General features: G+C 32.1%; 3 protein-coding genes across 6 annotated transcripts; 2 read left to right on the forward strand and 1 right to left on the reverse strand.

The window, feature by feature from the left end:
- The first annotated feature begins 729 nt into the window (after nucleotides 1-729).
- On the forward strand, nucleotides 730-7,858 carry LOC108450341 (serine/threonine-protein kinase CTR1). Of its 2 annotated transcripts, none has more exons than XM_017747912.2 (15): nucleotides 730-2,457; nucleotides 2,566-2,864; nucleotides 2,955-3,099; nucleotides 3,885-4,000; nucleotides 4,226-4,434; nucleotides 4,515-4,931; nucleotides 5,052-5,092; nucleotides 5,562-5,630; nucleotides 5,858-5,958; nucleotides 6,043-6,127; nucleotides 6,213-6,311; nucleotides 6,407-6,475; nucleotides 6,633-6,764; nucleotides 6,916-7,010; nucleotides 7,120-7,858. In XM_017747912.2, exons 1-15 carry the CDS (start codon nucleotides 1,582-1,584, stop codon nucleotides 7,214-7,216), a joined length of 2,850 nt encoding a protein of 949 aa, XP_017603401.1. In that variant the 5' UTR covers nucleotides 730-1,581; the 3' UTR covers nucleotides 7,217-7,858. The 2 variants fall into 2 exon arrangements, with proteins under 2 accessions (XP_017603401.1, XP_017603403.1); XM_017747914.2 differs by having other exon boundaries at nucleotides 4,226-4,413.
- Nucleotides 7,859-10,525: 2,667 nt separating this feature from the next.
- Nucleotides 10,526-11,475, forward strand: LOC108451821 (uncharacterized). Its single transcript, XM_017749512.2, has one exon. It carries the CDS (start codon nucleotides 10,687-10,689, stop codon nucleotides 11,323-11,325), a length of 639 nt encoding a protein of 212 aa, XP_017605001.1. The 5' UTR covers nucleotides 10,526-10,686; the 3' UTR covers nucleotides 11,326-11,475.
- A 1,812-nt stretch (nucleotides 11,476-13,287) lies between these two features.
- Nucleotides 13,288-17,272, reverse strand: LOC108450687 (double-stranded RNA-binding protein 1-like). 3 transcript variants are annotated; one of them, XR_008283223.1, is made up of 6 exons: nucleotides 17,031-17,272; nucleotides 16,180-16,442; nucleotides 15,008-15,948; nucleotides 14,338-14,456; nucleotides 14,014-14,057; nucleotides 13,288-13,563 (listed from the first exon to the last, which is right to left on the reverse strand). XR_008283223.1 is itself a non-coding variant. In XM_017748420.2 (3 exons), the coding sequence occupies exons 1-3, from the start codon at nucleotides 17,053-17,055 to the stop codon at nucleotides 15,166-15,168; spliced, it is 1,071 nt and encodes a 356-aa protein (XP_017603909.1). In that variant the 5' UTR covers nucleotides 17,056-17,271; the 3' UTR covers nucleotides 14,797-15,165. The 3 variants fall into 3 exon arrangements, 1 of the variants encoding a protein (XP_017603909.1); XR_008283224.1 differs by lacking the exon at nucleotides 14,014-14,057; XM_017748420.2 differs by lacking the exons at nucleotides 13,288-13,563; nucleotides 14,014-14,057; nucleotides 14,338-14,456 and having other exon boundaries at nucleotides 14,797-15,948; nucleotides 17,031-17,271.
- Nucleotides 17,273-23,527: the final 6,255 nt, after the last annotated feature.

Genomic DNA, 23,527 nt, shown 5'->3' on the forward strand with positions numbered 1-23,527 from the left:
ATAAAAACCAGAGAGAGTAAGATTTTAACCCTAAATGTTACATCTTAAATATTACTTTATGATGAATTTCTATTTAATAAATTAATATTAAAAACTAAGATTGGATTAAAATGTTGTTAAGAAAAGTTGATCCCGTGATAAAAATATATAATATTAGTTAAGAACCATATAAAATATATGAAATGTTATTTATAGCCTAATAAATTCAAAATATCAGTTAACCATTACTCAAAATAGCAAAACGATAAATAAAATAAGAGATCGTCAGCCCCTAGACAACAACAAATCAAATCCAACGGTCTAAATATGGAAGTCTTCATTAAAAATATGAGAGAGATTCAAATAGGTAGTTTCACGTTTTGTAGTTTTTATTAATTTAATATTTTAATAATTTAATCTTTAAATTTATTAAAATAATTATACTTATGATGCTTATAAATTTTATCTCAATTTTATATATATTTTTATCATATTGTATATATTAATATATATTTAACGGTTAAAAATTTTCACTACAAATTTAATAGTTAAAATTTTTAATTTATGTGATTAGAATTTCAATTATTAAAATAATAATAATATAAAAATTATAAAAATTACAAAAGAGTACACTAATAAATTTTTCCTAAAATATATATAATATAAAATTTTTAATTCTACATTTGATATTAAAAATAATTATACGTGTTAAGTAATAACCATAAATTTTAATCGCCCTCCTTCGTATATGATGATTTTCTAGTGCTAATTGTTAAACTAAAAAACGATTCAGTATATCCAAAAGGAAAACATATTTCACGTGCTTCCGTTACTACCGAAAACCTGCCCAATCCAATGCCGTCACGGTTCACTGAAAAACAAAAACCAAGGAGATTTTCCGATGCCGATATAATCATCCCATTCGGCCATTGCTCCTCCCCCCCCCCCCCCCCTCTCCTCTCTCTAAGAGCCAAAGTCAAGATTGTATAACGGAAGCTCCAGTTCCCAGTCAGTGTTTGTTTTTGTGATCACGAAAAACCGCGGCTTCCCCTATACGCCCATAACGCTCTTCTCTATCCTACGCTCAGGTGCGCACCGCCTCCTCCTCGTCTCTACGTGTCGCCACCACCTTCCTTCTCCTTCTTACGTGTGACTCTTATAGGAAGCGCGTGCCTCTACGCACCCTTCCGTGCTCGTTAGCCTCAACCCCACTGGCTGTCTTCCTTCTTTTCATCATGTTATAATATTGATATTTCAGTTGTATTCTTTCTCCCTGCAGTCTGCAATCAAAATTACTGAAAACTACTGTCCCCTTCCATTCACTTCCAAAACTGTTTGTTCCCGCGGTTTTGCCTCGACTGAATCAATATATTTCGATACTAAAGCCAAAACGTTACGTTGCTTTCATGTCGATTCATTGATTTCTTCGTGTTTTTTTTCTTCTTTAGAGCTAGTTCTCGGGGTCCTTTGATTGGCAGGAGTTGTACGGAATGAGAAACTAGTTCGGTCCATAGGTACGAACGGGGAAGGAGGGAAGAACCGAGGAAGTAAAAGAGATAAAAAAAAAAAAGTGTGATATTGTGAGTCCCGTGTGGTGTGAAAATGCCTCATCGAGCGACTTACTTCTTCCCCAGGCAATTTCCCGATCGTGGGTTCGATGCGTCTACGAAGCAACTATTGGATCACGAGAAAAAGCTCGCTAAGGAAACATCAGCCACTACAACAGCAGATGTAACGAGCAACTTTGCTGAAAATAACTGCAATAACACGATCTCAAGGACAGCTCCCAAAGACTTTAAGCCGCCAGCTGTTGCTAAGACCAACGGCAAGGACGACTATTACTCCCCGCTTTCTGATCTTTTCACGGACGAAAAGCTGCACGCAAAAAAGCAGCAGCTCGCCGCTTTCCGCGATTGGTTCGTCGAGAAAAAAACGAGTACCGACCGACCACGTCACGTGAAACGGTCCTCTCGACGTGTCCCTTCGAGTACTACTGATCATGATGAAGATGAAGATCGCCGGTTGTTATTAGCTCCGGAACCAGCTCTGCCGTCGACGCCTTCCCCTCCTTCCCCCCTTCCGGCGCCTGCCACTGAAATCACACCCGTCGTTGACGACCGTAGTGTTGACCAAAACTTTGACCGGCAGGTATCGTTGCCAAGGTTCTCGAGTGGTAGTAGCTATGCTGGGAGTTTGTTTTCCGCTACGACATTGGATGGCAACTTGTCGAGTGATGTTAAAGATACATGGACTAAGGAGACATCATCGACCACCGTGCCGGAGACCGGGGAAGTCGAGGCACAGGAGGTGGAGGAAGCTAAAGATAACTTAGCGCTCAAGTCAAAGGAAAGTTATTATTTACAGGTTATGCTGGCTAGGAGGCTTACTTCTCAAGCAAGTCTACTCGGCGAACCTTTGCTTTTACAATGCAGTGGACCGGGTGTCGTCGATGCAGAAACTGTTTCTTATCGTCTTTGGGTATTCTTCTCGTCGTTTTTCGCTTGAAATATATTTTTGTTTCTCTTCCAAGTTCTTATCCATATTCAAACTTTACAAATCTCTAATGGATTTACATTTGATTTGCAGGTTAGTGGCTGTTTATCATACAACGATAAGATATCAGATGGCTTTTACAATATTCTTGGGATGAATCCATATCTATGGGTAATGTGTAATGAGTTGGAAGAAGGCAGACGCTTGCCACCTTTGATGTCTCTTAAAGAAATTGAACCAAGCGAGACGTCAATGGAGGTTGTACTTGTTGACAGACGCGGTGATTCGTGCCTCAAGGAGCTTGAAGATAAAGCACAGGAATTATATTGTGCTTCAGAAAATACCTTAATGTTGGTCGAGAAGCTTGGAAAGCTTGTTGCTATATACATGGGGTACAATTTTTTATTTTATTTTTCAATCTATTTTCCCTGATGATTCATTTCTATCGAATTTTCACTGTGTGAATTGTTTTTTATATATAGAGGATCTTTTCCTGAAGAACAAGGGGATCTTCACAAACACTGGAAATTGGTTAGTAGGAGATTGAGGGATTTGCAGAAGTGTATTGTGCTCCCAATTGGTAGCCTATCAATGGGACTTTGCAGGCATCGTGCAATCCTCTTTAAGGTGCCAAAACATTGGCCTTTTACTTTATGTTCTCACCAACTTCGTTCTACTCTTAGGATCCATCCACTAGCACACACCAGGAAAAAAAATAAAACCGATAGACGTAGTTTAGGGATCTGCTCCTATTGGAACTTAGAATGTTAAAATATACGCGACACGATGAAGGAAGGATTTTTTTTATGTGTTTGTTTCTTTATTCCATCTCTTGAGCCAGAAATACTTATATATGGAATGTAAGGCTTTCTGATATAAATATTATATTAATTTGTACATGATTTTGGATTGACATTTTTGTTTTCAGTTCGTTCCTAAGTGTTTCAAAAGTTATTTAAGGTGTAGGAAATGTCCCTCTTATATAAGTTCTTGGTAAAAAAGGACTGCGAGTTCGAAGTACAAGAATCTTTTAAAGCCATCATACAGTGTGATACTTGTATCCTGCAATGGTGAATTGACAGTTTTTATTTTATTTTATTTTAAATATGGGATCTCCATGTTCCCCCCCTGAAATCGGTTGTTAAAATAATGAACTTCTAAAGCTTTTGAATATTTTCTCTGTTTCACAATTCAGAAGATGTAAAAGATGTTAATGAATAATGTTCTTGCCAAACATAGCTTATGCTGCTATACCAGCATATCATATGAAGATGAGCGTTTGAGATCACTGATTTCTCTGTAAAATGTTGATGTGTGAAATGTATTTGCATTCTTTAGGACAGATCAGCCTTTGAATATAGATGTAATATATGATGATCTTACTGAACATAGTGTATTGTTTAAATACACAGAAATTGGCGGACTATATCGGTTTACCATGCAGGATTGCTCGAGGATGCAAATATTGTGCTGCCGATCATCGTTCTTCATGCCTCGTCAAAATCGAAGATGACCGGCAATCACCAAGGTAAGATCCACAACTTTTAGTTCATATATTTGCTAATGAAATGTTGAAAGTTGATAAAATAATTAGGAATAATTTTGTGCCATTGTTTAAAAAATTTCTTGCATTGAGAATATTCATTGTTTAAAAATTTCTTGCATTGAGAATATTAGCTATTCTTTGATCTTCAAATTTTTCTAGTTCTGTTTTGATACGTTGTTGCTCAGAGACGAATCGGTTGTCTCGCAGGGAATATGTAGTTGATCTAGTTGGGGAGCCAGGAAATATTCACGGTCCGGATTCCTCCATCAATGGAGGATTCCTTTCTTCAATGCCTTCGCCATTTCAAATTTCTTATCTAAAAGAGTTCCCGCAACCTGACATGGATACTGCACCGTGTTGTCAGATAAAAGATTCGAAGAATTCACATTCTCTTTGTAAGAATCCTCTACTTTCCGGTACGTGGTACATTTTGGACACAAATTAGTCACAAAATTGTTAAACCAAATTGAAAACCGTGGAGATCAATCTCCTGCAGGTGGCATTGAGAAATCTCAACAGTTTAAGAGCAACGGCTTGCTTGAAAGTCAAAAGGCACCAATGTTTACACCAATTGATCAAGACTGTCTTGGAAAGTCATTGATGACTTTTGAAGCTACAGCCGTGACAACGGTGCATCAAAGTTCTAAACCCCGTGGAGACGAAGTCGCCGTAGAACAAACTCTTGGAAATGAGATTGTTATATCTGGTACCTCAGTGGTGAAAAGTGTGAAGCAATTGAAAGGTAACTTGCCTAGTCAGTCGGATCTCGAGGAGATCGGTGTTGAACTTGATAGCCTAGGTAGATTCTCTGCTGTGACCATTCCAAGATATGTAAATCTTGAACCTTCTCTTGCAATGGATTGGCTTGAGATTTCATGGGATGAATTGCATATTAAGGAACGCGTCGGTGCTGGTACTTCTCTTTGTTCTTCGTTATATGATATAACTCCTACATGTTTCCTTTTCTCTTTAAGCGTCTTAAATGTTAGATCTGTTAGTACTAACATTGTTTGCTTAAACTCTCCTTCTGCAGGTTCATTCGGAACAGTACATCGTGCTGAGTGGCATGGATCGGTTAGTAACTTTTCTCCCCTTGTGACTGAAAACCATTGGTTTTCTAATTTCTTGGATGATGAATGATTATGATATCAAGATTTGCCTTTAATTGATGAATCCGATATAGAATGTAGTACTCTTGTGCATGCTTTGCAATGTTTAGCAAACTAAGCTTGATGAATATCTTGATCTCGTATTATTCATCCTAAGGAATTTAGTTCACATCACGAATTTAAACTCTGTTAAATTGAAGGAGAGGGTGAGAAATATTGTCTACATTTGATATTGGAATTGAATAATAAATGAACTTACGTGAATTGTACCGAAGGCATCATGTAGGATTCTTAGTTGATATATGACACACTGTTGCAATGGAGAGCAAATTGTTAATTGTTGCTTTGTTTGTTACATGATCAGTTTATTTTTTGGATTTTTTTTTGTCATAATATTTTATCGCCTAAAATAAACTATTGTTGTTCTTATGCAGGATGTTGCAGTCAAAGTTTTGACTGTCCAAGATTTTCATGATGATCAGTTGAAGGAGTTTCTCAGAGAGGTTTGTACTGGAATAAACCTGATAAAGTAGTTAATTGTTATCATCCGTATGTTGTTAACATTACATATTTCATTTGGCCGGTTCCACTTTCACGATGCATCCACCTACCATGTTCTGTAAATTCAATATATGCATCCTATGGCCAAGTTATCGTGCATGTCGTTGATTGAGATGAATATAGTCATTTGATACGACTACAGCTCAAGTTACTGATGCATTTTGTTTAGGTTGCTATAATGAAACGTGTTCGACATCCAAATGTGGTCCTCTTCATGGGTGCTGTCACAAAGCGTCCTCATCTATCAATAGTGACAGAGTATCTGCCAAGGTAAAATCAACTTATTTCATATCATGATAGTGAACTGGTGTTTGCAATAAATGTATATACTAAGGCTTGGTTTTTGCCAAATAGGGGTAGTTTATACCGCCTCATTCATAGGCCAACTGCTGGGGAAACACTGGATCAGAGGAGGCGATTACGGATGGCACTGGATGTGGTTTGTAACATTCTCTACACACTCATTTTTATCTATTAATGCTTCTTGATGTTGACACAATATTAAAGTTTTGCATTGGAAACAGGCCAAGGGGATCAACTATCTACATTGCCTCCGTCCTCCCATAGTTCACTGGGACCTTAAATCACCGAATCTGTTGGTTGATAAGAACTGGACAGTAAAGGTACTATGGAAAGAGTTTCTCATTTTGCCAATTCTGCACGTAAATATATATTGTCATTTCAAAAGCGTGAATTTATCTTCTTATGCCATTCCTAGGTGTGTGATTTTGGACTGTCCAGATTCAAAGCGGGCACTTTTATATCATCAAAATCTGTTGCCGGAACAGTAAGTACTCCATTACCTCCTCTTGCATTGAAACAAACTAGCATATTCACACATCAATAGGTGGTCAATTCCATTTAAGTTGTCAATCTGTTGTGGTTCAAGAATATGTCTTCCTCTTGCAACAACAGCACGTAAATAACTAGTTTGTTTTTTTCAGCCCGAGTGGATGGCTCCGGAATTCCTTCGTGGAGAGCCTTCAAATGAAAAATCCGATGTTTACAGTTTCGGAGTAATCTTATGGGAGCTTGTGACCATGCAACAACCTTGGAGTGGACTCAGTCCTGCTCAGGTGAATGAATAATATATATGCTTTTTTTTTCCTTATTCGCATACTAGTTCCTTCTTGTATGTTTTCTTACAATAGAATTCGGAGTTACAGCGTACAAAAAAGTTATTGTCAAACACAAATTGCTAATTGTGGTGCATGTATAAAATTATAGGTGGTTGGTGCTGTTGCTTTCCAAAACAGAAGGCTGGCCGTTCCTCCGAATACTTCTCCAAAGTTGGCTTCCCTCATGGAATCTTGTTGGGCCGAGTGAGTATGCTTTAGTCACTATGATTCATTTCGCTGCACTTAAATTCATATTATGTCCAAATTAGGCTACCATTTATTGTTGATGATGGTTGCTTTTGATTGATTGCAGCGATCCGGCTGAACGGCCGTCATTTGCTAACATAGTAGAAGCACTAAAGAAGTTTCTCAAGTCACCATTGCAGTTGGTGGAAATGGGAACTCAGTGACCGAGTGGCCCTTAAAGGCCATTCCTACTGTGAAATAGTTCGAATAAAGCCGATTCCAGGGATCTATTTTTTAACCTTGCAGCAAAGCAACTCTTGGACTTGGCTGTATAATGTTATTCCACTAACAGAGCTGCAACTGTAGATGCCTATCTTACTAACCCGTTTGGAAGGCAGTTAACATCCCATCTTAAAAGACAAAAAACCTATAAATAAAAATCACAGCAAACTATTACCTGACTTTGCTGTGCTAAAACTAAAAACAGGTTTTGTTTTTGAAAACCATGGGGGATTGAATGCTTTCCAACATAAAATGGCTATATTCAATGTGTAAATCCGAAGGGGTTTAAAATTTCGGAAATTTACCTTTGATAATATAATAATTTTATTTTGTATTTTCCTTTGTAAAACCATGGGTTGTATTTGGGCTGTAATCAGTCAAAAGAACCAAATTTGAAGGTATGATATATATATATGCTTTCTACCATATAGTTCTGTTTGATGAGCCTTGTGTAGGAGAGATGGTTTTGGACCTTATGTTGAAGGCTTTCAAGTTTTGGACCTTGGGTCTATTTTGACTCTTTTTATCTTATCTTTTTCTCCCTCTTGTTTTTTTGTTGAAGAAATTGATATTGATTTTCTTAATTGACTTATAATGAATATATTATGTCCCAAAAAATTTATTTAAGATTGATAATCCTTGAATATCTTTTTATAACTACAATTAATTTTTATATTTGTATTGTATATTTAATTTGGGATATTAAGTGTGAATGAGAAATTTGAGTGAGTTTATTAGTTTAGACAATTTGAGTGAGTTTATTAGTTTAGACAATTTGAGTTGAGCTAGTTATTAAGTAATTAAATTTAGTGTTTATAATTATTTATTGTAATAGATAATTTGAGTTGAATTAATTATTAAATTATTTAATTTAGTGCTTCTAATGATTGATTGTAATTAGAACTATTCATATAATTGTAATTTTAAAATAAATAAATAAAACATGAAAATTGATATCTTATATTTTAATTTTGATATAATATAAACAAGTAATTACATGAAAATATAATACATTAGTTCAATAAATACTCTAAACAAGTAACAAATCTAAAATCGAATCATCTTTTATAATACGCTAGTCCAATAAATACGATTACTAATAAATTAACAAAAGAAATACATATTACATACAATTTTATCTTACTCTAGCATTTCACATTTGTTAAGTTATTCTCCTAACACTAAGAATATACTCTTTGTTATCACCGGTTGGTCTTTAACCAAGTACACAAAATAAATAGTAAATGCTATGTAACTCGCTTAAATTTAGTATAAATAATTTATAACATATACAATATAATTTAGTTAATTATTTTGTAGGTCAAAATATATAAGAAATTAATAAAATTTTAAATTATTTAAATTAGATCAATAAAATAATATACAATTATATTTAGAAATAAAATATTCTAAAATTAAAATACTAATATTTTATATAAAAATAATATTTATAACTTAAATCACTTACTAACATGTTTAAAAAGTCATAGAGTAATTAAATTTAAATATAATTATTTATAAAAATACCATAAATGTATAATTATAAATAAATACGCTTAAATATGTGACGTTTCAAACTCGTGGCATTCTAAATGCATATTAACACTGTTAGAAATTTATTTAAATTTTTTCTTTCAAATAATTAGGTTTAAATTTAGCATGACAGTCAAGTTAAAAAACGTATCAAAAGAAATTTCTTCTAAAATGAAATTTTAATTAACTAATTTAAAAATAATTTTTATCGAATAAATTACTTTTAATATAAAAATTTAATCAACTCATTTATTTACTTTTTCTTTGTTTGAGCTCTAATTATATCCGAATGGAACTAAACTCTAATAGAAGGAAACAATCTTGAAACTATTTTTTGTTTATAAAACTAGTATCCGAAAGTTCATAATGTATGTTCAATAGAATCAATACCATTACAAGTAATTCTCTCAAAATTAAACCCCTACTAGAATCTGTTCATATATTTTTATAGGTAAAATTTTGAAGATAGTACATATGTTTATTGATATTTGTGTGGATTTAATCCTCTACTGTTATTTATTTAAAACTAATTCTTTTATTTTTCGAATTGTTAATTATCAATCCTTTCAATAACCTTTAGGTTACGTTTTTGTTTTACATGTGATTATTAGAGTATAATGTGAGTTACATGTTGGATACCACATAATTTAATTAGATAAAAGGTAGAATTCTATTAAAAATAATTAAAGCAAAGAAAGTTGAAAATGTTTTTGAGTAAACTTCTAGACCCTCCTTTGAAATCAATTGAACTGCCTAAATTTTATTCGATCTAAAACTTTGAATTTTTAATAGTTGTCAAGAATTAAATTCATGTAAAAATCATTTTGAAAGAAAAAAATAATCATGTATATAATAACAATGATTATGTGTTATTATTTATTATCATAAAAGGTTAGCTTAAAATTAAAAGTAATTTAATTTGATTAAGGTTGATTGAGTTTCAATTATTAAATAAAGTATGAATCAAATATGTGTAGATAATTTAGTAATTAATTTTTAATTTATGATGAGTTGATTAAAATTAAAATTAATGTGCAACGTTATATATGTATTAAGGCCATGGTCCCCAATTACATAGCATCCCATCTTAATAAAAAAGAGAGTCACATTCTTTAAATTACTTGTGTTAATTTAAAAATCAAAATTATAAATTAATTGTGTTAATTTAAAAATCAAAATCATAAGACTTACAATTTTTAAAATATCAATGAACTCAGGGACATTTTTATTTACTTTTATTATTGATTTGTTCATAATCTTAATTTATTAATATTTATATATGATTTTACGGTTGTAATATGAGTTTCACACTATTGTTATTGAACAAATATTGTTTCCTGCGTATAACAAGAAATCTAGAAATGGAAGGCTCCTTTGATGCTCTGTGAGACAAGAGAAGCTTTTGAAAGTAGAAAGACAGAACTCCCTGTCGTCATTTCTAATTATGTATGTCACACAGTACTCTAATAATTAGATCTAAAAGTTAAAACAAAAAAAATTCGCATCATTATTTTAACAGAGTTAACGAAAAAGTTTATTAAAGATTGAAAAAAGAGCCATTCGAAAAGAGATTATTTTTTAGCAAATAAAAGAAAAGATTAAATTCGTATAAATTTAAAAGTTTAGGGACTATCATTAGGATTTTACCATTTTAAATATTTCCATTCACAAATAAAATAACCCTCGATTGCTAGAAAACAGAATTAAAAAAATATATATTATTATTATTATTAAAAAACTTTCAATTTCAAAACCAAATTGACGGCTAATTCACAACAATCATAACTGCAACCACCATAGTAGTCTTCTTGAGAAACCCTCCCTTTAATCCGTTCCTTTTTTTTTTCCCTCCTCAAATTCTAAAGGGATTAAGTTAAAGATGTGGACGGATCTACTTTTGCAAGCCGCTATAATTCTCGTTACGATCTTTATGTTCCTTGCTATGCACGATATTCCCAAAAAGATCTTCACCAAAATCCGTTACCGGAATCGAGCCGACTTCCAGGCGAAGCGTCACTTCGTCCTCGGAGCCCAGCTCTTGGCTCAAGCCAGATCCTCCAAGTCTCGTTCATCCACCGCCTCTTTAGCCAAACAAGCCGAAGCCGAAGCCGACAAAGCCATTTCTCTAGACCGGAAAGACGCCGCCGCTTACATCCTCAAAGCCCTAGCCCTTGATCTCCAGGGCTTCAAGACCTCCGCTCTCGACTCCCTCGACGTCGCTCTCTCCCCTATTGCTGCCAAGTCGTTGACTGATAAAGAACGAGGCGACGCGCTGTTTAAACGGGCCGAGTTGAAGATGAGCATGAATCGGCGCGGCGGCCGCGTCGACTCAGCTATTGACGATTTGACCAAGGCTCTAGAATTGATCGGAGATAACGCCAAGGCTTTTTGTCTGTTGGGAGAATGTTATGAAATGAAGAAGATGAAATCGGAAGCTAAATCGGCATTCGAGAAAGCTCTTAAGGTCGAGCCTACCTCAATCGTCGCTTGCACCGCCATTGATCGACTCGGCTCGTAGTCAGGTCCTTTATTTTCTTCACCACCTTGTTCTCGACGCCGTCGTTTCAGATTTTCTTTTCCTGTATCATTTTGTTGTGTATTTCACTATTTCGATGTTTTTAGAACATTCTCAATTCAATGAATTTGCCGCTATTTTAATAAAAATAAATCTGAAATTTATTGAGATTTATATTTCAATTTTGTTACAAGGAATATTTGATAAATTAGAGGAATTAAGGAAAAGTCGTATACGTTGTTGTACTATAGTACGGAGCAATGTATTATTTATTTTATTTTATTTATATAAAATACATTTAAAATCAAGTTTTTATAATACCCTTTTTTCGATATCTAAATTTCAATGTGACGAAAAAAGTAATAAATTTATGACATAAAATTAAAGTGACGAGTTTTTAAAAGTAGAATATAAAAATACATTACTTGCACATATCTTAATTCTAAGCAGAGGCGAAAGTCTACATAGGAATTAAGGTCTTCGTTTTTTCCCATGTTAGTATTGCCAGAAAAATAAGATTAGTTAACTTAGGCTTCGTTTGGGGCGACGGTGTGATGTGTTGCGGTACGTTTAATTTATTTTTTGTTTCAGGTTATAGTATCGCTACAGTATTTAATCTTACCGCTATTACTGTTTTTATATTAACCGCAAGTAAACGCACCGCCCATCTAAATTCACCTTTAGAAAACGGGTGGTATAGAAATTGGCCAACTTTTCTACTTCGGTGAATGATAAAAGATAAATTTCTCCTCCTTTAATGCAATGAGAGCTTGGCTTGGTGCTTACTTAACTTCCCTTGCGAATCCATTTTAAAAAGAAGCCTGTAAACATAAAAATGGCATCAAAATTGAGAAGGTGGAGCAAGGATATTATATCTCTGCTCTGCTTGGAGTGCTTCTCTATGTTACTTTAACCACTTGTTTCCATGGATTACATAACTATTTGGAGGAACATACCGAAGTCAACCTCGCCAACAACTCGGGCCAGTAATACAATTTATTAACCTTTTCTCTCAATAAACTCTTTTGAGCAAACGAGGGATGAAAAGAAAATTAATAACCGAGTTGGGTCTTAACACTGTCATTTTCTTTTTATAAACTACGGCAAAATTGATACTTCTTGTTTATTTGCAGTTAAAAGACAAGGCTTGGTGGTAAGAAGCGTAAGAGATGGGTTTACAGCATTGGCAATCCGGTTTCTTCATTTCTTGGTGGCGAAATTGTTACAGTTCGAATGTGCTGGTGCTGCACCAACCGGTTCCTTTCATGCCCATCACGTTTTGGCTAGCCTTTATGCTATCAATCTTCCATCAGTCTTTGTGATAAGAATTTCAAGACATGATTGTATTTTTGGAGAATGAAAATTAAACAAGTTTTTTTTTTTTTTTACAAGTCAACCAATGATTAATTAAATTTATTATACTCTTTCGAGATTGCCGAAACTCAAATATGAAACTAACCAACCATTTATTTTATATATCAAATTACATAATTAATTATAAACAGTTGTGTTATAATTAATTAAAGGCATAAAATAAAATTTAGTCTCTAATATTTACTCATTTTATTGCTTTGATGTTTTTTAATCATTTTTTATTTTTAATTTTCAATTTTATTCAGATTATTTTCTTTTGGAAAAAAACTAATTGAACTCTTTAAATTTTGATAACATTAATGTGTCACCAGCAGAACAAGTTACATATATTTCATTATTAACATGGATTATTTTTAAAAAGTTTTAGGATTTTTTAATTTATTAAATTTTCAAATATTTTTATTACTTTATTAATATTTTATGAATTATACGTGAGACGATCACATAAGTAACCATGTCAATGCAGTTAAAATTTTAAAAATCAATTAGTTTTCTCATTAAAAAGTAATCTTACTAAAATTTAAAAATTAAGAGTTAAAATAATTCAAAAAAACATAAAAGTCAAAATGACAAAACAAAAAAAAGCTAAAATTATGTAATAAAAAGTTTTTATAGTCTTTTGTTATATGACAAACCATAAGATGCAGTGGAAGTCAAGAAATATTAAATGAGCAATGAATATCTTTGTTTCTAATTTGGATGCGAATGTACGAATAAGATTAAATTCTTAATAATAAAAAAATCATGTTTTTTTTTTCTTGGACAAAACACCTTTGGATGGTTTTGGTTTGACACAACCAAAATTTGCGAAGTAGATAGGAAATGAGGAGATTGAGGTCCAAGGAAATTTCAGATGATAAACGTATCCTGCAAAACAAAACGGAGTGGTTTGACTACGTGCTTTGCAAGTTTAGAATCAATAATTTTGTTTACTATATAACAAAAAAAAACATAATATAAAAATTGCATACTATTAATTGCTAATGTATCAAATTTTATATTAATTGGTAACACCTTGAACACAACTAAAACATAATTATAATACCATGTTGACCCCCCATTAGTGTTGACCAAATAAGCTTTCCTACTACCATTTTTTATTTATTGAATGACATTTGTTAATAATAAATGGTTTCTGAAACAATGTATAAGAGGGCTGTGGGATCATGGTAAAGGCACAACTCTTTCCTGTTTCAGAATAAGCCAGAAAGTTAATACAGAAAAAAAAGGTTGAAGAGGGGAATTGAGGTTCTTAGTGTCTTATAATGGCGTCAAAGTTGAAAAGCATGAACCAAGATATAATTTGGGTAGCCTTACTCGGGCTGGTTCTTGGTGTCTTAGCTCGCTCATGTGTTGAGGGGCTGCAAAAGAGTATGGAGGAAGAGACTGTAAGACAACAATTTGGTGAGTTCTTTCTTTTTTAACGTTCATAGTTCCTAAACTAATTCACTCAACATTATTTTGTCTGAAAAATAGAGTCAATTTGGTTGATTTTGTACTAACATTTTTCGTTTTGGTAATTGGGATTTGCAGATAAAGTATGCAGTAGTGCGTTTAGAAGAATTGAGGATGGTTTTGTTACATTAACAGTTAAATTCCTCCATTTCTTCATTTCAAGGTGGTTAAAGTTGAGATATTTACCGGCATTGTTTCCGGCGCCTCAGACCATGTCTATGTTGTTTTGGGTAGTATTTACTCGATTGATCTCATCCATGCCGGATAACCCTCTGCAGTAAATTTTGTTTCATCTCCATTTTTCTCTGATAAAAGGATTAAGTTAGAGAGAGGACTAAGAAAGGAAGCAAAAAGTTGAAGGTTGGATTGGCATTGTGATGATGTGCATGAATTTGGGTTATAAACAAAATTACTGTAACACCATAGCCCCCACTCTCCCAAGTTTCTGAGAATGCAAAGCTAGGCAAAACTATTTCTCATGGTTAAATTTCAATGAAAATCAACAATGAGATCAGCCATTACTTGGTGAATTTTTATATTTTAGTTTCTCTTTTTTGACTTTTAGAAACCCAGTTTTAAAGCATACAACAGTGCAAAAACCTTTAAAGAGAGAGAGAGAGAGAGGGGATAAATAGACACTAACACTTAATGCAACAACATGAAGCTGATTTTCATTCTTTAAAATGTTCAAAACTCACAATACCAACATTCTGATCTGAACCCTGCTAAAAGTTTCCTACTTTACAATGAGTTATTTTAATAATGAAGACAAATTCTAATTTACTAATGGTGCAAAATTCTCAAGATGTCTGTAAAAAATAATAATAATAACTAGAAGAAAGATCTAGTAAGGGACCTGGTTCACCCTATTCCTTCCATTCTTTGTTTTCTCTAACAGCAAAATCAAATCCGCACGACAAAGATACCGCCTACTTTTTCTAGGACCTAGCCTTGGCCTGCGTATGCACAGATCCTGTCTACTGCTTGGTTTAAACCAGGAATGGTTTTTGAAGCCTATGCCAGACCCAGAGAGGGATCATTAACCATTGAAGCCATCTCATCACCATCAGTCAATTTAACCAAATCAGTTAGATCATCATAAACAATGGAATGTTCCATGTATGGAAACTCGTGATTGCTATAAATAGAATTCAGAGAGGTTAAATGCTCATTTTTAGAATCAATAGCAACATGGTGAGCCAATGCAACATCTGCAGAAGGTGTATCTCGCTCGCTCAAGTCAGTCTCTATCTTTGTATCTTGGGGAGTCCCCATAACTTCAGTACCTAAAGTTTCTGAACTCAATATGTTAAAAGAATCAGTTTGAGCCCATTCTGATTTTAGCAGATCATCCGAACCAGTAACTGAAATACCATTTCTTTTGTCGTGAGAACGATCAGTATTTTTCCCAGAGAGTTTTCTTTTCAACATTTTCTTCTTGAACCGGGCTTTCTTTGCTTTGGGAACTTTCACAGTCTCGTCAGGACTCGTAGCCGTCTCTGATGCTCTCTTTCTGCAAGGAATAACCATAAGCCGAGAGTTGCCAAATGACTGATCAGGTAACTCAGATGCACTTGATTGAATAGCCAGTAAAGCAATTCTGGCAGCTTTGATCTCTGCTTCCTTTTTGGTTTTTGCTGCAGCTCCAATGTACCGAATGCCTCCAATCTCAACAGTACATGAATAGCTAGACAACCGCCCCAATGCTTCATCCTTCTGACACTGATATACTGGCATTGCATAATTCATCTTCTGCGCATACTCCTGTAGGAGATTCTTGCATAAGCCTGTCTCGTGCTGAAGCAGACATCCATAGAAGAAGGTCAACCATGGAAAATACTTTAATGATAAGCCAAAGTCACAAACTACATGAAAATAGTTATTTTACCACAAGAAGGTTTAGCAACTTCAAAACAAAGTTACAGAATTAATTATTACAAGCTACAACTCAATTTCTGAACCGTAAGTAATAGTTGAAAATGCCTAGCACTAAGTGAATATATAAACTAAACCATGGTAAAAACTTACAACGGGTTGAGAGACGCTTTCATTGATTTCACCAGTCTTGAACAACTCCATGAGAGCAACTTCAGCAGCCGAATGCTCTGCTGCCTTGCGATTAAAAAATCCAGGCAAAGAATCATATCTAACATTATTTACTATCACCGTCGATCTAAATGACGGTTCATGGGAAGGACCTTCCTTGATAGTCTCGTATACAGGTGTAGGAAGACCAGCTTTTTGCGCATATTCCTGCAATTGACTCTTGAAAACATAGCAATTGGAAACACCTGGAAGCAATATTGGAGTAAAAAGAAACAAAATGTAAGTTACAATCCCATGCAGTATGAAGAATTCTAAGGAACAATCCCTTAAAACAATCAATCAGAAAAACACAATCCCAGCTTTGAACCTATAATGCCATGCAAGGTCTCAAGCAATATGATCTTTGAAGATACTAAAATGGGTATGAAGAATTCCATGAATACCATAAAGGAACAATCCCTACTAAAACAATCAGCCATGAAAACACAATTCCAACACCGAACCCATATTCTAAAGCTTGAAAAAATAACCTAGAAAATCATCCAATATCAAGGAATGAAATCTTTGAAAATATTTGAACGAATACCAGGAATATAAGCTTCGCAATCCATCATAGCAATTAACCACTCGGATTACCAGAACAAAATCCCTTTTTCACAATCAAAATTCACTCTTTACCATCTCATCAATTATAAACTGAAGCAAATCCAAGCTCCGTTAAACAATGATTTTGATTCAAAAGAATGCTCATTTCATTAAATTTGGAAGATAGATCAACATCAGTGTTATTTAGCAAGGAATTTCCAGCAAGTAAATAAAATAATATATATTACCAGAGAAGTTTACATTGGTGGGCATGGCTTGAAGTGATTCGTGAGCTTTTTTTGCTTAACTGAAACTTTCAAGGAAAAAAAACACGATATGAATGTATTTAGGTGAGAAATTGAAACGAAAGGCGGTGAAACTTTCCTAGCAGTTTGCACTTTGCAGGACACTGGATGAAAGGGTTTATGGAAACTAGAGTCCATGAGAGTGTTAATGAAGGTGAGAGATCAACGCCATCCAACGTATAAGATTGGGGTTAATCGCACGGCTACTGAAAAGTTCTTCTTTTCTTTAAAAAGAGAAAAAAACAAATAAAATCATAAACTTTTTTAAAGAAAAGCAAATTGATTAGGTTTAGATTTTTATCATTCATAATTTATAAATATTAAGATTTAATGTTGTTATTAATTTTAAAATTATCATTATTAATTTTTGGTAAAAAATAAATTTGAATAATTAACTGATCATTTTATATTTTTTAATTTTTGAGTGATAAAAAAAATTATCAATAGTTAAATGATTATTTTATAATATTTTTAGTTGAATGAAAAAATATACTAATAATTGATTGACTATTATTTTAATTTATCTTTAGTTTATTTGTTTCAACGAGAAATACAAATATAATAATAAGTTCAACTAATTAAATCTTAACTTAATTGATATAAACATTATTATTAATATAGAAATACATAAGTTCAGATACACTAAATGATGTTCCTTCCTATTCAAGAATTGAGGAAGGTTATAACTAAATCTATGTGTTGTATCAAAATAATAATAATGAGTTGAATATATTCCTTGACAAAATAATGGGTTAATATATGCTTTATCTTTCAACTTGATAACTTATCTAAAGTTTTATGTTTTTTTAACTATTCTCGACTTGAAATTTATTGATTGAAGCGTTGTTTGTTATATTACATCAAATTAAATATAAAATATAATTAAATTGTTTAAAATTTTAAAATTAAATTAATCTAATAAATTTTATATTACGTGATAAATAGCTTCTTATTTACGTATTGGTTTTATATATTTTATAGAAAATTTTAATATATATTTATTAATATTAAACTTATTTAAAAATTATATCACTAACAATTTATGTTGATTTAGTTTTTGACGGATTATTAATCAAAGCTAAGTTAATATTCTTTTGAGCAAGCGACTAATGTTGTTGACTTTTGTATTGATGGTCAACAATTAGTGATACATGTTCTAAAAATTAAAATTCAATAAAAGAATTGAGTAACTTTTCGAAAATTACTCATAATTTGATTTAATTTAATATACATTATCTCATTTTTATAAAAACTTTTAAAATTCAAAACATCATTTTATAATATGTTATAATTTACATTATTAATATTATTTTTATATATTTATAAAGAGTAATTATTTGATACATAAGCAATGAAAATTTTTAATTTTACAAGTGAGATTAAGATTTTACTAGTTACCATATATCATATTTTTTATTTTGATATTCTTTATATCTATTTTACGGTTTATATTCAAATTTCGTAATTGTTCCTCCTAAAATATTGTCTCCCCACCAATGTACCAAATAGTTATTCATTTACAAATAAAATGATATACATATTATATATTTTTACATTATTTACTTTTAATATCATTATTATTCTTTTATAATTATTTTAACCGACTAAATTCAATTAATTTATTTTTCTAAAAATATTATTTATTCAAACAAAATAATCATAAATACAAATATTTTTAATTTATGTATTTTGAAATAGCATTTTAAAATTCTCCAAAATTTAAAATTTATTATTTAAACCCAAATTAATTATTAGATAAACTACATTCATGGTCATCAAATTATTAGTAAGTTTATATTTTAGTCGCTCAACTTAAAAAGTTACAAAATAGTCACTAAACTATTCAAAAATTTTCATTTAAGTCACAAAATTATTTGAAAGTTCTTATTTAAGTTACCAGGTTGTTAATTTTTATTTTAAGTCCGCTAGAGAGCTCAAAGTGACCATTTGACGATTGGTAGGGTGGATCAGTATCTATCGACCAGTAAAAAAAAATAATTTAGATCCAAGTTGATTTGGTAGTCAATGTCAAAGACCGAAGAAAAAGTTTGTTTGGATTTCGGTTCACAGATTTGTGATGTTCAAAATTGTTTCATAAAAAAAAAACTAAACTGTAAAATAGGGGGAATAAGAGCTTTCGATTAATATAGGTAATGCGAATAAAGAATGCTATACAACAATAATTTAGCCAACTCAATGACTTAAATAAAATTTTTTAAATAATTTAATGGCCATTTTATAATTTTTTAAAATTAAATAACTGACACATAAATTTACTAATTAAATTGATATCTAAATTATTTGTCATTCATCAATGTGGTATCTATGATTTTTCTTTTTCTCCCAATTTACTAATTTAGTACCCGTGGTATTATTTCGTTAACCACTTTATTTCTTTTTTATTTCCTTTCTAATCTCCACGTGGAAAAACGGTTCCCTTAAAAAAAAATATTCCCTTTGAATTTCTAATCCTCTTTCGCTTTCACACAAGATTCTTCTTTCTCTTTCACAGAAACTCCATTGGCGCTGGTTCATCTTGAAGCAAGGTAAGTTGGGTTCAAGGATCTGGCTTCCGTAAGTCGTCGATGCTCTTCGCGCAAGGTATTTTCTGTCGGCGCTTGCCTCGCCGTCAAGGAAACTGAGGATATCTTGAACAGGGCCTTTGCTTGCTGACCTGAAACGTTCTGGGTTGGTTTGGAACTCCAAGCCTTTGTAGCCATCCAGATCCGGGTCCTGACTTATTGTTGCTCGTTATAGATTCTCCATTTTTTAAGAGAAGGGAGATTGGGAGAGGCAACAGCGTTTTGGGTAAAAGTGAAAATCCATAAATGGTGAGGAAAATTCAATAGAAAAATCAAAACTGAGTATTAAAAATGAAAAATCGCAATGCCGGAATTTGAGACTTGTTGCCGGAATCTAAAAAATTATGATTTTTCCGGCGAAAACATTAATTCTAATGAAGATAGTTATAGGTTTTCGATCTCTATTGCAATTTTCCCGTTTTATTATGAAAGAATGGAACAATTGGGGGGTTATATATATGACGATGGGTTGTCCAAGAAATTTTGTGCAAGAATGAAAACTATAAAATTGATGCTTGAGAAGTTTAAATTTTAGAATGAAAACTAGAAATTTAGGAGGAGTTTCGTAAATGTTTAAGAGAATATGAACAATTAAAAAGGAAATATAAAACAACTAAAGAAAAAATTGGAATATATATATATATATATAATACCACGTGTCAATCACTGATTTGCCTAATATTAACACGTCATTTTTCGTAACGAATAATATCACAGATACCAAATTAGGAGTAAAAAAACCATAAGTGCCAGATTGATGAATGAAGTATAGCTCAGCTACCAATTTGCATATTAACCCTAAAGGAAATTGGTTACAATAGGCCAGTGGGAGTTAGGCCTCTCCACCTAGTTTGTTCGGCTGGCAAGTTTCATGGCTTTTGCCACCCAACCAACAACAACATCGTAATTGCGTCTACAATGAACAAAAGACGTATCCATGCATAAAGATAAATCTGTCCAAATACTGTGGACGATGGAGACAATTTCCCATGGTATGCTAGTTGTGGCTTCTAATGCATTGATAAATAAACCCAATATCTTTAGTTTTATAATTATGTTGGAGTTGGACCATCCATTTCTCTTAGCAAGTGCATCTTCATTGCGATTCGCAGCCAAGTGCTGGGCATAAAAATTTCCATGCTTTCACCATCAACGACTTGTCCTTTATGGTTTTGCACCACCGCAACAATTCTTATCTTTGCTATGGTTATTAAAAGTCGTTGGAAAATTCAGTTTAAAAATATTATTTTTAAATATAGTTAAAATTGACTCTTGTGATATTTATAATAATAAATTTTAAATTAAAATATTATATATAATTTATGTAAAGCGGTTTAATTCGTTTTTTAATCTTTTACTAAACGATTTTCTTCGTTATCTTTAAAATTCCCAAATTACATTGAGTTTCTATTAAATGATCTTCTTTACTATCTTTGAACCCTTCAAATTACTTTGGGTGTGAGCTCAAAATGCACAAAATAAAAACTTTATTAAATTTAGTAGAAAAGTTAATTTCTCTACGTGGAAACGAAAAACTTTGGGTTTTTCAGAAAATAAAATTTATTATTGTAAATAAATTACCACTATCTCCTTACAGAGTAACAACCCTCAATAGCTTTTTGTAATTAGGAGATCTCATAATTTCTATTTATAGAAAAATAGTACAAGAGTTTAACTTTACTAAATAATAATATTTTAATAGAAAAATACAACCCTATTGTGCACTAGGATTTGCCACCCCTCTCTTATGTAATGAGTTATCAGGCCTATTTCGTTTATTGGGTACAATTATATGTGTTATCTAAACTTTTAACTGACCGGCCCTAGCGTGTGCACCGAAGCTTGTAATTATGCAATTAAATATAAATCTTAAGCACAATATCTGCAAATATACTAGTCAAATTGTAATATAGTAAAGCGTTACAATGAAACACTGAAAAGTATTCTAAGGATTGTACCCAATAAAGGTTTGCCTAAACTAAATTGCAAATTCATACACTACTAGGTTTAAATACTACTTACATACTAATAATATTACGGCAAAGCAAACAATAAAAAGAGAATTTATAAAATAACATAAAAATAAATACTAAAATAAAATAACTAAATTTCAATCAAATTAAGCAAACTGAAGATTAACTCGTATCCGTGTTCGTGATTAACTTTAGGTTCAGGTTTTTAACAGATTAGTTAATAAATAACCTAATTAATACCTTTCGGCCTATAACCAGATTAATTGATCGATTTAATCTACTTATCTTTCGACCTGATAGCTTAAACCAAGCTAGATTAAGTTAGTGCTAACATTTCAGCCTCATCTACCTAAGTTACTTCTTAAGGTCGTCAATCCTATGGTTTAATCTCACATAATCTATTTAAACGAATTTGTGGTAAACCCTGAACCCTTAGTCAATCACTCCCACTTCCACTCGTTAATCTTCCTAGGGTTCTTAGTTCATGTCCACACTAGATGTAATTTTCCCTACTTGAACATTAAACGTTTAAATTAAACATAAAAACAAGAAAAATGAGAAAAGAAATCTAGATTTGAAAATATTTGTTGAAGCTTTAAATCTATGAACCCTTAGATAGATGTTAATCTTGATTCAAATGAAGCATAAACGCAAATAAACAAAATGAAATTGCGAAAAAAACTAAACTTGAACTTTAATTGAAATCACAAAGTGTTTAAATGGAAAACTAAATTAAAACCCTAAATTTAAGAAGACAAAAAATTCAAATAATCAAAAGAAGATCCCTTAACAGGTTGTAAAAGCTAATTTTTAGAACATTGTTGTTAGATGACCAAATAAGGTCAATTACAAGCTGCTAAACACGTTAATTATCATTGTGCGGATGAAAAATGCTTTTGGCTGATAAATGGACCTCATCGAACTGGTGTCACGACATCCCATGGCTATTGTCGCGACATTGAACATCAAATACCCCTTTTTTTGGTTTGAAGTTTGATGTTGCGACATTAAGTAGTTGTTATCATGACATTGAAGGTTGAATGTTCCCCTCTAGGTTTGAAATTCGTTGTCGCAACATTGGATGGCTGTTGTCATGACATTGAAGGCTGGATATTCCCCCTCTAGGTTTAAAATTCATTATCATGACATCCTTTTTTAATGTTGCTACATTCAGAACAATCCATTGACTCATAGGCTTAAATGTCATCCTACATACTTAATTAACATGTCAGTTTCCTCCTTAGGCTTAGATTGACCTAACAAGTCATAAAACAAATTAGAAAGCTCATTTTATTGAATTCAAAGGTAAAAACTACTAAGTCCATAAACTAAATAAAAAATACATCAAATTACTCGAATACAAGCACATTAAGTGTTGAAAAGAGCTTAATTTGCCACAACAAATTATGGCAAATCAGTAACCGACCTTATAATTTATTCAACCCAATAACTATTTTTATATTTTCCAAAATATTAATTAATTACTATAACGACTAATTAATTTAATTCTCACTTCTAACTTGAATAAAAAATTTCTCACTTCAAACTTCAGTTATTTAATTACAATCAATTAAACAATAATTCCAAAAAAATTAACTTAATTATTAAGTCATTTTTTGTACTTTGCGAGATAATGTAATCACTCTAGATAATGATACATGTGATATGTTTCTATTAATCGTCGTTTTTATTCTTTTTAAATTATCGATTCTATCTGTAATCTATTTTGGATTTATATCTAGCTAACAGATGGACCAATTGAAATATATAATTAGGGCTAAAATAATTTGTAGTTAAGTTCTGACTCTTCATCTATTAATTATGACATTATCTAATCATGGATTCATTTTATTAAAGCACCACGATTGAGCTTTCCTTATTAAAT

Source organism: Gossypium arboreum, chromosome 5 (assembly GCF_025698485.1).
Source record: "Gossypium arboreum isolate Shixiya-1 chromosome 5, ASM2569848v2, whole genome shotgun sequence".
Lineage (NCBI taxonomy): Eukaryota > Viridiplantae > Streptophyta > Magnoliopsida > Malvales > Malvaceae > Gossypium > Gossypium arboreum.